The 13,859-nt window shown below is 38.8% G+C and overlaps 1 protein-coding gene across 1 annotated transcript; it reads right to left on the bottom strand.

The window, feature by feature from the left end:
- Nucleotides 1-867: 867 nt before the first annotated feature.
- Nucleotides 868-12,024, bottom strand: LOC139154251 (vomeronasal type-2 receptor 26-like). The gene is made up of 6 exons (XM_070728678.1): nucleotides 11,861-12,024; nucleotides 10,161-10,449; nucleotides 5,351-6,190; nucleotides 3,211-3,438; nucleotides 2,275-2,401; nucleotides 868-1,766 (listed from the first exon to the last, which is right to left on the bottom strand). Exons 1-6 carry the CDS (start codon nucleotides 12,022-12,024, stop codon nucleotides 868-870), a joined length of 2,547 nt encoding a protein of 848 aa, XP_070584779.1.
- Nucleotides 12,025-13,859: the final 1,835 nt, after the last annotated feature.

Genomic DNA, 13,859 nt, shown 5'->3' with positions numbered 1-13,859 from the left:
GGCAGGCGGCGGAAAAGCCGTTCGCTGGCGCCGCTCGCTCGCGCTTCCCAGCTGAGTCCTGAAGCCAATTCGCTTCATGACTCAGCTGGGAAGCGGCGAGAATGAACGGCGTGGGCGGGCGAAGGGCGGGCGGGCGCGCGGGCAGGCAGGCGGCGGACAAGCCGTTCGCTGGCGCCGCTCGCTCGCGCTTCCCAGCGGAGTCCTGAAGCCAATTCGCTTCAGGACTCAGCTGGGAAGCGGCGAGAATGAATGGCGTGGGCGGGCGAAGGGCGGGCGAGCGGCAGCGAGGAGTTTGCGCCAGCAAGAGGGGGAAGACCTAGGGAAGCCGCCCAGCAGCTGATCTGCCCGGTGCCATCTACGCATGCGTGCCCATAGAAAAAAGGGCGCGCATGCACAGATGGTGTTTTTACTTCCGGGTTGCAAAATCGCCATATAGCCATTTCACAATGATCGGGATCGCAATACCCGGGGGATCACTGTAATATGAAATAAATATAAAAGTGAACATAATTTACAGTTTATACACTGAGATAAATAAGTATCTTGTCTTTGTTTAGCTGACAAGATGCATTGTTTTAAGATCTGAAAATGAAATATTATAATCAAATATATTTATTTCCAAATTAGGTATAAATCTTTTCAAGTAGGCCAGGACATGAAAATTTATTGTTATATGTTATATTTTCTGACATTTGATAGCTGCTCCAAAAGATTCACTTTCCCCATTTTAACAGCAATGAAGTCAAGTTGGGGCTAATTTCTTTTCTTACACATTCTACTTCCTCATGAATGATCAACATTTTATCTCTCCAAATTTCTTTTCAAGACCGTGCTAATTTCTTTAAAATCAATGAATATCCGTAAATGTTAATTTTTTGTTTTTAGATGCCTCTTTGTGTTGAGCTCTGGTCTCACTACAATTATGTAGCATTTAGGGAAAAAGATAGATCCCAATATTCCTAGGCTGGAAGCCAAGATGGAGAAGCTCTCCACAGCTACCATGTATTTTCCTTTGGTGCTCAGATAGGTTGGGACAAAAGTCATCCACACACTACAAAACACCAGCATGCTAAATGCAATAAATTTGGCTTCATTAAAAGAGTCTGGCAGTTTTCGGGCAAAGAAAGCCACAATATAGCTGATGAGAGCAAGAAATCCCATATATCCTAAAATATAATAGAACATATTGCCTGATCCTTCATTGCATTCAACTACAATCTCTTCTGGAAGAGAATGCATGTCCAAATTTGGGAAAGGGGGACCAGTGCACAGCCACAATATGCAAATGCTTGTTTGAATGCAGGAACAACAGAGAATCAGAGAATTTGAAAACCTTTTCCCCACCCATTTTCTCATTTTTGATCCTGGCTTAGTAGCCATAAAAGCTAGAACTACTGTGATGGTTTTGGCCAAAACTGAAGAAACTGCAACTGAGAAGATGATCCCAAAAGCAATCTGACGAAAAAGACAGGTCAGCCATTGGGGCTGGCCAATGAATAGCAAGGAACAGAGGAAGCAGAGGAAGAGGGAGACCAGGAGAAGATAAGTGAGATTCCGGTTGTTAGCTTTGACAATGGAAGTATTCCGATGTTTTATGAAAATTCCAAGTATCACCACTGTGGTTACAGAAAATGATAGAGCCAGAACAGTCAAAATAATGCCCAAAGTTTCATTATAAGACAAGAAATTTAGATGCTTGGGAATGCACATATTTTTTTCCTTATTTGGATATTGTTCTTCTGGACAGTCTAAACAATCATCCATGTCTGTGAAAATAGATATTCAGAATTCATGGTAGTATTACATATTTGTATACTTTTATCTACTGAGAAGTATTTATTAATTTAAAACATCTATGTCATAAAGCAGCAGTGAACAACTATGGATCTTGGTACTGAATGTGCAACAATTCTCATCCTGTATTGCCTTTGTTCTCCTAGTCAAAAGCATACAAACAATGTAGCCCAGCAACATTAACACAGATTCACACCTCTGTTAAAGAGATCTCTATTATATCTTGCAATTTGAGAACTCAGCTAGAATGGAATTCTCATGAATAATGAGAGTGATCCATATATGTGTGATGGCTGTTTCAATGTGATATGTCTCGGAGAGGGGCCAATCATTCAATCAAACAAACAATCAATCAAACAATCAAACAATCAAACAAACAAACAAACAAACAAACAAACAAACAAACAAACAAACGTCCAGGCATGTTTTTATGTATACATACATTTGCACGCACACACACTCCAATACCATATTTCCTACCTCTTTCATTTGTAAACTTTCTTGATGGACAAGGATTACAATCATAGCAACAAAAAGATTCCCCTTCCTTCCTCTTCTTTATGGAGCCTGGTGGGCAATGATCATTGCACAGAGCAAGAGGTATAGTCTATTCATTAATGAGAGGAAAACACATTTTATTCCCTTGAATCCAACCATTTTCAGAAATCAGTACATGCATAGAAACCTCTGAGAAATATTCAGGAGTTGTTTCTCTGTGTTTGTGTAGATATGTACACATATAAGCAAAAATAGTATATATTGTAGATGAAACTTGCCATAATCTGGATAAGTTTTTTTCATCACTAATATGTTGAAATAACCTACTGCATGTGATTAGTCTTTTATGATCATTCTGACTTGCTTTATTTGATTTCAGGACTGCTCAGTGTCAGTGGTGGGATTCAAATAATTTAACTTTACGAAGCAGCTACATTAAGACAGAAAGATGGAGGCCTGATGTGGCCTTATTCCAGGCAGTCATCAGGGACTCTGCCGAGTTGCAGACAAAAGAGTCAGGTATTTCCCCAAACTCCTTTTGAAACTCTGCCGGGTCCATTTGGTACCTGGGGTGGAACCACCTAATCAGCTCTGCCTCACTAAGGTGGGGTATTGGCCTGTCAATTGGCTCAGTCCAGCCTCAGCAGGGAGTGATCTGACCATGACAAGGTCAGTAATCTGACTATGATGAGTAGAACCTTCTCAGGGCACCTGAGCATTTTCTCATTTGAAAATTCTCTATTTCCTTGAGGGAAAAGAGAACAGAAGCTATCAATTTCTTTCAGTCCTCCTTCTTTTTGCAAACTAGCTTTGCTAAAATTTCCCAAACAGGATCAACAATGTCAAATTTGTCTTCTTATTATAACAATTGCAATTGCTACTTTGATTTTCAAACTAGACAGTTCAGTTTGGTCTCACCTGGTTAAAATGGTCTGGCCACGTGATTTTTCTTTCATTGATGGAGAACTTTCTGCCTGATTCTGCTTGAGGGTTCATTTGTCCCACTTTTACTTTCATGAAGGATTTATTAGGGAAAGTAACCCAACTGATAATGTCAAATGCACCTAGCAATTCACCCTTCTTGTCAAAAGACACCTTGTCTCCGGCACAGTTGTTAAAGGAGATTTGCCTTAAGAAATGATAAAGCTGGAATAAATGAAGTTTTGGCAAGTATTATTACCAAAGTGGTAGAAACAGTGAAAATTGTTTGACTTGTGAAAATCATTTGGTTTGAAATAGAGATGTGCTATACAGTAGTACCTCTAGATACGAGCTGCTCCACATGCGAGTATTTCAAGATACGAGCCACGAGGGGAGAGAAATTTCTGTTCCAGTCCGGAGCTCAAATTTGGGATACGAGCCGAGCGTCCACTAGGTGGCGCAAGAATCCTTGCTTTTGGTTATCTCAGAGGGGAAAAACAAAGTCTAAAGCTATTTGTTCCAGATACAAGTTGCTCGATATACAAGCTCCCTTCTGGAACGAATTATGCTCGTATCTAGGGGTACTACTGTACTCAGACATTATTTAATTATTTTATCACTCCATTATTGGCAGTCCCAATATGTCCTTCCCCAACCAAATATTTCAGTTCAGCTCAGTTACTAAGAACTATCAGATAATGGGTTTAAAAAAAAAAAACCAGACGAAACTTTCTTTTGGTATAGAAATATCTTGATGTACCCATGTCATCGATGGGAATCCAAATATTTCAAAACTAAGGTTTACTACTTGCCAGCAGAATAGTGCTACTAATACTATCTTGACTACCACTACTAATACTACCACTGTGTTTCATTGAAAATAAGGTGCATCCTGAAATAAGCCCTATGTTGATTTTTACACGTGTGTCCAATTTAAGCCCTATTCACAAAATACGTCCTAGTTAAGATCACACACTGGAGTGCATGAGGTAGTGTGAGGTGAACGGGTACTCTACTACTTACCTTCAGACAATTGCAGCTGGGCCTCACACATCCCAGCCCATTTCTTTTGCAGCAGGCAAGGTCACAAAGTTTTGCTGAAGGCCTCTGAAGCTGATAATAGAGCTCCAGAGGTCTGTTATTGGCTGCAGAGGCGTTCAGGAAACTCTTGCTGGCCTTGCTGGCCTCAGAAGAAGTTCCTGTAGGCCTCGGATAGTGAAAAGGAGGCCGGGGCAATATATGCAAGTGAGGAGAGTCAGTGGAAGACATCCCTCAAAAATAAGACCTGGTGCCTTTTTTGGTGGAATATGGTATTTCTATTGAATTAAATTGATACGTTGTCTAATTTCTATTGACTCTGGACAGTTTCCAAGTGTTTATAAAGCAGATATGTATTTTTTCTTCTGCTACAACATATTGTGCAATTTTTTATTACTTAAATTAGACTGTTCTGAAAAAGAATGGGTTTGATGTCCTAGTTATAAATTATGGTTTTGTAGCATCCCACTTCTGCAAAAATACATCTCTCATTTCTTTCCAAATTTACAATAATACAATCTCAGAATACCTTTAGTCCTTTTTATTGCAATTATGGAATCTATTTACACATATTTATTTCCATTGTTTGCAGTTAGTCCTAGACTTGCAACCATTCATTTAGTGATCATTAAAAGTTACCATGGCACTGAAAGAATAACTTACAACTAGACCTTGCACTTATAAATATTGCTGCATCCTTACAGTCAAGTGATCAAAGTTACAATAGTTGTAATGTCCTGGATCCTTGTGATCCTCCTCATCCAACTTTTGATACCAAAGTCAATGGGAGAAACTGGATTCATTAATGATCATGTAATTTGCTCAACAACTACAATGATTCACTTAACAATCATGTTTAAAAAATGGACAGGTGTCACTTAACTGATTTGCTTAGGAATGGAAATGTTGTTCCTAATTGTGGTCATAAATCAAGGACTACTCTTATACTCACAATCTTTTCTTCTCTGTATCTCCTCTGAGAAGGCTCAGTAAGGCATTCTATACAGAATGAGACTTCTTCTTATATAAATGAAGGAATTAACATTAACAATAACAATGACGCAATTAAAAAAAATCTGCTTTCTAGATGCAGCATTACCTGGAAATATTGCAATTTTGAAGTCCTTCGGTGTTCTCTATCCAACTCTGTTCCATATTTATTTCTGGATGAATAAAAGGCATGCAAAGCATGTGTCACAGCATAGACAGCATTATAAACACTGTAGCTTTGACTGGTCATGCTCATTTCAAAAAAAGGCCGTGGAAGGCTTTCTAGTCTCTCGTTGCCAGTACAGCTGCCATTCTCTGTTGCAGAAGCTGGAAATGAGCATTTAAATGCTTGTTCCCAGAAGACTCTTCTAAAATGGTCCATCAGGGAACGGGAGAGAAGGAAATTCTGAAATGTTGACACCTCCGAGGTGTGACTTGCAAAGGACAAAGCGCCGTGGAAAATCTGCATATTTAGATTATTTAAAAAGGGCTCCACTGAAAAGTCCCAATGGGCTGTCATCACCCATACCTTCTGCACACGCAGCATCGTGTCTGATTCAGCAAGATTAAGCACTATCTGCAAATCTAACATCATGTGAGCATCAGCACTTATAACACAGACATTGACGCTTGCTTTACTCAGCAAGAGGGCCATTTCCCAAAACATGTGATTGAAATTATCAACCATGTCTAAAATATTGCTTTGGGGCGGCATTCGTTCAGAGAAGGCAGTACAGATTCCATTATCATTAAAGCTTTTCTCCAAGATCTGCACAAACTTTTCTCCTTTGTCGTCATCCATGGCCATGATCCCAATCCATTTCCATTGAAAATGAAGTAATAGCTTGACTATTCCTGTATACTGATGTGCTTCATTAGGAACCATGCGGTATAAGAAAGATGGATGGCTTATATCATTCACTGGTGGAGTATATAAACAATAGGAAACCTAAAGACCAACATAAGCACATTCATAATAAAAAAATTATACCCAAAAAAAGCACATTCATAATAGGGAAATATAAAAATATTGAGCACAAAAAATATAGTGGTTTTTACTTTATTTTTTTAAAAAAAATATTTGGGTTTTTTTTTACAGCAGACCTGGGCAAAGTGCGGACCGGGGGCCGGATGTGGCCCGCCCGCTGTCTGTGACCGGCCCGCGGAGGTTGGAAGGAAGGAAGGAAGGAGAAATGGAGGAAGAAAGGAAGGAAGGAGAAATGGAGGGAACAAGGAAGGAAGGAAGGAAGGAAGGAAGGAAGGAAGGAAGGAAGGGGTGGGCAATTAATTTATAATTATAATATAATTATAATATATAACTATATATATATAATATATATAATATAATATAATATATATAATATAAATAATAATATAATATAATATAGTATTATAATATAATGTAATGTAATATATAATTATAATATAATTAAATCAGTTATACCCAATAATATACAGTTTTGGGTAGAACTGAGTTAATTATATTAATCCAGCCATCTAAAACCATCCCAATTTCTCATGCGGCCCCATGGCAAAATTAATTGCCCACCCCTAGTTTACAGCATAATCACCAGGCTATTCCAATCACAAACTGACTCTATGTAGGATTTCATTTTTTTCTATCCTTAACAAACCCCAAAACAAACAAACAAACAAACAAACAAACAAACAAACAAACAAACAAACAAACAAACAAACAAACAAACAAATAAATAATAAAATCAGTGATGGGCTACCAAAATTTTTACTACCGCACTGTGGGCATGGCTTATGCATTTTGTTTCAACATCTTTCAGTGCAAGTTGGATGCTCTGGGGTGGAGCTCCAAATTTTGCTACCAGAACTGCGTTCCTGACTGTTCCCGTAGGAGCCCATCGCTGAATAAAACACACTATTTGTTCTGCATTGCGGACTCCATATCATCATAACTTCTTTAATCTGTATTTATACTTATTATTAAATCTTTCCCAGTGGTGGCCAGGGACACAAGGCTGACGGTGGCAAGGCAGGCGGAGGAACACAGGAAGCGAAAAAGAATCAATGGTACCTTGGTTTCAGAGTCAATGCAGGTAAGTCACTTCCTCTTCGCCAGTATTAAATCTGCCCCAGGAAAGACAGTAGGCCTGGCAATCATTAACAGGATTTATTGGAAACAATAACAGCAACTTCAACAAAACTAGTTGGAACAACAACAATGAGATGGCCACGCCTGGCAGCTATTTATATCTGCTGCTGCCAGGCTGAGCCAGCCAATCCAGGCTCTGTATTTTCCCACCCAGGGATAAAGGGCGGGCCACGTTTCTCAACTGTCCCCTGGATACAACACATATTCTTTCTTTTGCCATGCATTTTCCCATCTCCGGTTAACAATGGATGAAATACAATTTTTCCTCTACTTGCTCTAATTTTTCATGATTTATTTTTGATTCATTATTATTGAATCAGAAAAAAGAATCAGAACTTCAAATACAAACTTAATAAACAAATTATCACAGATAATCCCCACTCGGTCAGGGACCTCAGGATACTAATAACTAAAGGTCTAAGCACCAAAGCCCATTGCAACAACATCGCTAAGAATGCCTCAAGAGTTGTTAATCTAATCCTACGTAGCTTCTGCTCTGGAAATCTCACACTACTTACCAGAGCTTACAAAACTTTCGCCAGACCCATCCTCGAATACAGCTCATCTGTTTGGAACCCATATCGCATGTCAGACATTAACACCATTGAGAATGTTCAAAGATACTTCACAAGAAGAGCCCTTCATTCCTCCACTCGAAACAGAATACCCAACCAAACTAGACTTACAATCCTGGGTCTTGAAAGCTTAGAACTACGACACCTTAAACATGATCTAAATATTGCCCACAAGATCATATGCTGCAATGTCCTGCCTGTCAAAGACTACTTCAGCTTCAACCACAACAACACAAGAGCACACAACAGATTCAAGCTTAATATTAACCGCTCCAAACTTGACTGTAAAAAATACGATTTTAGTAATCGGGTTGTAGAAGCGTGGAACTCCTTACCGGACTCTATAGTATCATCCCCTAACCCCCAACATTTTACCCTTAGACTATCCATGGTTGACCTCTCCAGATTCCTAAGAGGTCAATTTGGGGCATACATAAGCGCACTAGATTGCATTCCATCCCCTGTCCTATAGTCTCTCCCCTTTATCTCGTATTTCTTCTCTACTATATCCTCTATAACCTTCATTATGTATTATTGTGTATTGGATAAAATAAATAAAAAAATAAAATAAAATTATTCTGGTTTTTTTCTTGGTTACAATCTAAGAGTGGTCAGTGCCAAGTAAATGCTGCCACAAAACAAGAGGTGGGATTCAGCTGGCTTGTTCTGGTTCACTAGCTAACTTTTTCTGAAGCTTGGTGAACTGGCTGAATCCCACCACTCATTGCCATGCCTAGCCACTTGCCCCTCCCCACCCAGCTATTCTTTGCCTAGCTCCTGGCCTGAGAAGGTAAGGCCAACAGCAGGGGAAGGAGAACTGCTCCGTGTCCACTGCACTCAGCTAAAGTAGTGCCTGGGGGGAAATGATGTGGCTTGGCTTCATTAGGGTCTGGCTTTCAGCATCTGCAGGCCTTTCAGACAGGGGACCTAAGAGAAACTGATCCAGAAACACAGCCCTCCACAGTGGAACTCTTCCCTGGGAGCAAAGTCTTGGATGACCTGATCCATCCCAAAGGCCTCGGGGACTCCAGAGTTTTCATGTGCCTCTGCCAGCCCAAGTGCCCTGACCTAACAGGGCCAGTGCCTGCTGGCAGCACTCCTGGTGGATGGGCGTATGTCCTAGGGTTGCATGTGTGATCCTTGCTGCACCACAGTGCCACAGTTGCCTCGGTCCCCAGCACAGCATTCTCCCCCGAAAGCTGCCTGTTTGCACGCTTGCCCATTGCCCAGAAGTGGCACCTGTCAAGGGCTGCATGTGGGTCTGTAGGCAAAAAGGAGGGTGAGTGAGCATCAGTCCCCTAGAAGACCTGTGGAAGCCAAGAGCTGAGTCCAAAAGGCAGCAAAGCCTCACCATGTCCCACCCACGGCAGCTTTCTGCCAAGCATGGAAGGCCAAGAGAGGACCTCCTTTTGCTGCCTTACCTTCTCAGGCATGCTGCTTTCCACATTTAACTTAAGAGCTGCCGGGGTCAGTGCAGCCTGCTGCATCCAGGGCCAATGACCTCCCCTGAGAGATGATCACAGCTGCTGTTGCCTCCACACAAGCCAGCCAGCCAGCCAGCCTAGCCTGAGATCAGCACATGCTTCTGGCCAGTCCCCCAGGAACTGTGAGTAAAGCGATAATTGCCCCCAGCCCCATGTCACTTGGATAGGCTGGAAAGCAAGGCTGGTTGATGAGGGTTCCATGTCCAACAACATTGTGGGTAGGGGTCTTCCTCCCCTACCTCTTTTTGGGTAGCTTTCCCCATTCTGCAACAGGGCCTGACAGCAGCAGGGAAATATTTTTTCTGCCTTGAGAGTAATGTTGATTTCATAATGATCACATTACCAGCAAAGAAGAATGAAGTTGCATCATGTTAATGCAACAAGAAGAAAAAGTGCTGGCAATGGTGCTGGCAATTAGTTTTTAAAACTCTATGTATTCCCACACTAAACTTTGAATAAGTAGTATTATTTCTGCTCTGATCAATCTTCTTTTGAACATCACTGTAGAGAAAATCTCAACAATAAGATATAGGTAATAAGTTTTCTAACGAATGCGATTACTTTCTTAATAAATGTGGATAATACATTTCTTAATAACTTTTTAAGCACATCAGGTTGGAGTTGTACATCCAACTATATCAATGGCATTGAAGTCCATCCATCTTAATATTGTCAAGATTGAGAAACATTGTAATAGATAAATTCCTAAACAAATAGATGTGTAATCCACTTTACCTGAGGAATCTTGTAGATCCCTAAGATAGTAGCTATGTGAAGGGAAGTTTCTGAGTCAATACCCCCAATGACAGCGACTGGTATCTTTTTGCTGCACTTGTAGTTCAGAATAGCTGATTTCTGATTAAAGAGCAGGTTCAGCGTGTTCTGATAAGTTATCTGGGCATCAAAATGGCTATCATAGATGTGAAATCCCAGTGTCCAATTGGGTAAGATCATGCTGTTTCCATTGATTTCATTCACCCCAAATGCCAAGGCTAGGGTCTGCTGATATTTTTTCAGCATTACACTAAAATAAAAGACACATGTTCAGAAAGCCATGAAGTTCAGTGTTGTGAACATTTACACAATACTCTTGCAAGTACTGGTGGAGAACATTGGATAATGAGAAACCTGACATTAGACTGAAGTTACTTTTAACTAACAAGCTTGTTGGCCTGTAATGGATTTACCCTTCTCCAATATTTCAAAAGTCCTACTGTGTGCTTAGAAACAAATGCAATGTTTTACATTGCAAAATATATCGTACTAAATATTGCTTCATTAACTTATGCTGTTCAATGATGGATTATTTTCTTCTAGGCCAGACTAATTACATGTAATGCAACATGCTAGTCACACACAAAAAACTCCCACTTGTTTCTGGACTCTCACAAGGTCAGAGAAATATGAAGTTATTTTCCTCCCATGATTTTTGAATAGGAAATAATGCTCTGTATATAATACCAAGTATTTAAGCAAAAGAAGATTGAGCCAAAGTTAAGACAGGGTTTATCACTTCACATAATCAATTCTTGCATGTCTTACTGGCTGATTTGATACTATCATATGTTAAAGATCAGAATAAACTCAGAGCATAGGAGATATGTCAAATATCATAGAATCATAGAGCTAGAAAAGAAATTTAGGTCATAATATCCAATAGAATAGGATAGGATAGGATAGGATAGAATTTTTTATTGGCCAAATGTGATTGGACACACAAGGAATTTATCTTGGTGCATATGCTCTCAGTGTACATAAAGGAAAAAGATACATTTGCCAAGAATCATGTGGTACAATACTTAATGATTGTCATGGGGGTCAAATAAGCAATGAAGAAACAATCAATATTAATAAAAATCTTAGGATACAAGCAACAAGTTATAGTTAAACAATCTTAAGTGGGAGGAAAAGGATGATAGGAATGATGAGAAAAAAATAGTAGAAATAGAAGTGCAGACTTAGTTAAAAAGTTGACAGTGTTGAGGGAATTATTAGTTTAGTAGAGTGATAGCGATTGGGAAAAAAACTGTTCTTGTGCCTAGTTGTCTTGGTGTGCAGTGCTTGCTCAGTGCTGGAGCTTTAAATTTAAGCCAAATATTTTCTGGGATGAAAACTAACATGGTTACCACGTGTATGTTTTGGGTCTGACCATCATTTCAAAATCTCCGATTTTCTATTACAAGAAGACCAGAATGAATGAATGAAGGTGTAAAAATTATCTGATTTCTATAAATCTATTTAAAGTTGCTGAAAGCATATTTATTTATTTATTTATTTATTTATTTATTTATTCATTCATTCATTCATTCATTCATTCATTCATTCATTCATTCATTCATTCATTTATTAGATTTGTATGCCGCCCATCTCCGTAGACTCAATGGCACTGCCAGGAAATAGCCAAGTATTACAGAAATCAGTGAAGTTTTCCTTACACAGGTTCAACATCACACTTGGGTGTAGGGTGTGAGCTGAAGTCTGTTCCTTCAGAAAATGAGAAAAGCTGTGAAATTATCCCACCAATGATCACATCACCTGGCTGAAAATATTGGTATTGTACTTTCAGAGACTCATGAATGGCACACACTGCAGGAGACATCACACAATCTGTTGGTAGCAGCAGCAGCAAACACACAAGAAGCCTCAGGGACAAGAAGGATCCTCTCATGCAGCAGGCAAAATAATTGTCCCTTAATTTAAGATCTCCTTTTCCTACTTTGATAATCATCATCTAGATGTTTAGCATGCCATGGTCTTTATGATTCTGGATCCTACCACTAAATGCATATGCACTGGTCTGCTGAATATTTTTCTGCCTTAACAGTAATGATGATTTCATAATTATCACCTTAGATAATCATAAAGTATGCTGTCATATTTTCCAAAACACTGCAAAATTCCCAGAAATTACTCCTCCTTCTTCTCTTCCTCCTGTGTCTCCATTGTTGCTTTGGGCCTAATAATGATTGTTTTGTCAATGATAAAGTACTGGAACTCCTGAACAAAAGGATAGCTACATATTAGATTTATTAGGAATATAATCTGATAAATAGATATATATTACATATATTAATTATACTTACTGAGGATAATTTTTAGGAATACACGTCATAAATTAACCTTAGATTTAATTATTAGATTTGACTTATTTGGAATACATTTACTAAAGATACAATCTAATAAATTGTTACATCTATTTTTTTAATTAGATTTCTTAGATTGGATTTATTCGGAATATCTGTATGTATGAGTGTATATTCATGTCAGTGTCCACTAGAAGAATAATTTTGAAGAAAATGTGCTATGCTTGTCAATACTTTTTGGGTGGACGGATGGAAAAAAAATAAAGTGTATCTGATAAAAGATATGTTTTCATGTCCCTACAAAGATTTGAAACAATGACTATGCTTTTCCCCCGCTACATTATGTGTTTTATACTTGTGTTCTCACATATTTTCCTCTTCCTTACATGAAAAATTTGTAAATGTGTAAAAATATATTTGTTGCAGATGTGAGTAAATGATGTGACTCATTTTGTAACAACTGTTCATTTTATTAAAGAATTGAACTAAGAATAATCGCCAGAAACATCTATCAAAGAAAATAGTACAATATTTGATTTAGAGAAAGTGAATAAATTAAATCAGCCTGAATTGTGGAAGGTTCTGCTTGAATATGACATTGAAACATGGCTGCTGAATGCACCAAGATACATTGATATGACAGAAGGAAAACGTATAGAGAATTTATAGGACATTTTGGGAAAAGTTCAAAATTTAGGATGCTTAATAAATGTTAATAGCTTGCTGCTGTAACCCATATTATATACAAAGTCTTAAATAGCACAAGAACAGGATATTTGTGGGACCAACTTTCTCCAATTGTCTCTGTCTACTCCATCAGTTCCATCAGGAGTAGCATGCCCTAGGTATCATTTATTAAGGAGTGTAGTATGCCTTTTGCATAATGGAACCTTTATGTAACTGCTTCAAGTAGGCCAGGTCATGAAACTGATGGTGCAGGAATTCCAGGAATACTACTTTATTGTTACAGGTTACAGTATCAGACAGTTGAAACCTAGTAAAAAAAAATCCACTTTCCCTATTTTAAGAGCATTGAGGTCAAGTTGGGGCTATTTTCTTTTCATTTTAGGTATAAATAAATTAGCCATTATCACTTTCATAATTTTTGGATTCCTCACTTTGTGAAGCACGCCAAGAAGTCAGGGTTAGCTTGCTGTGTGACTTCACATGAAGAAGTTGATTCTGAAAATTTTGATCCCAGTGCTTCTCAACTTCAGCAATTTTGTGATCTGTGGCCTTCAACTCTCAGAATTCTACAGCCAGAGGGCCATAGCTACTCAATCAATTTTCTTATTATCTGGAAACTTCCACAGAACGTGAGAGTGTTCTTTAGCCATTACCATAGTTCCCT

This window comes from Erythrolamprus reginae, chromosome Z (assembly GCF_031021105.1).
Source record: "Erythrolamprus reginae isolate rEryReg1 chromosome Z, rEryReg1.hap1, whole genome shotgun sequence".
Classification (NCBI taxonomy): Eukaryota; Metazoa; Chordata; class Lepidosauria; order Squamata; family Dipsadidae; genus Erythrolamprus; species Erythrolamprus reginae.
The sequence above is the reverse complement of the archived record's forward strand: the minus strand, read 5'-3'. Positions and strand labels throughout refer to the sequence as shown.

What these genes read in the sequence shown, in the direction of transcription:
- LOC139154251 (XM_070728678.1), bottom strand. Translation starts at nt 12,024, where the DNA reads ATGTCTCCTGCAGTGTGTGCCATTCATGAGTCTCTGAAAGTACAATAC. An exon ending in GGATCTACAAGATTCCTCAG is followed by an intron (nt 6,191 to 10,160) that starts GTAAAGTGGATT and finishes GTTGGTCTTTAG; the next exon opens with GTTTCCTATTGTTTATATAC. An exon ending in GGCCAGACCATTTTAACCAG is followed by an intron (nt 2,402 to 3,210) that starts GTGAGACCAAAC and finishes ATTAATGAATAG; the next exon opens with ACTATACCTCTTGCTCTGTG.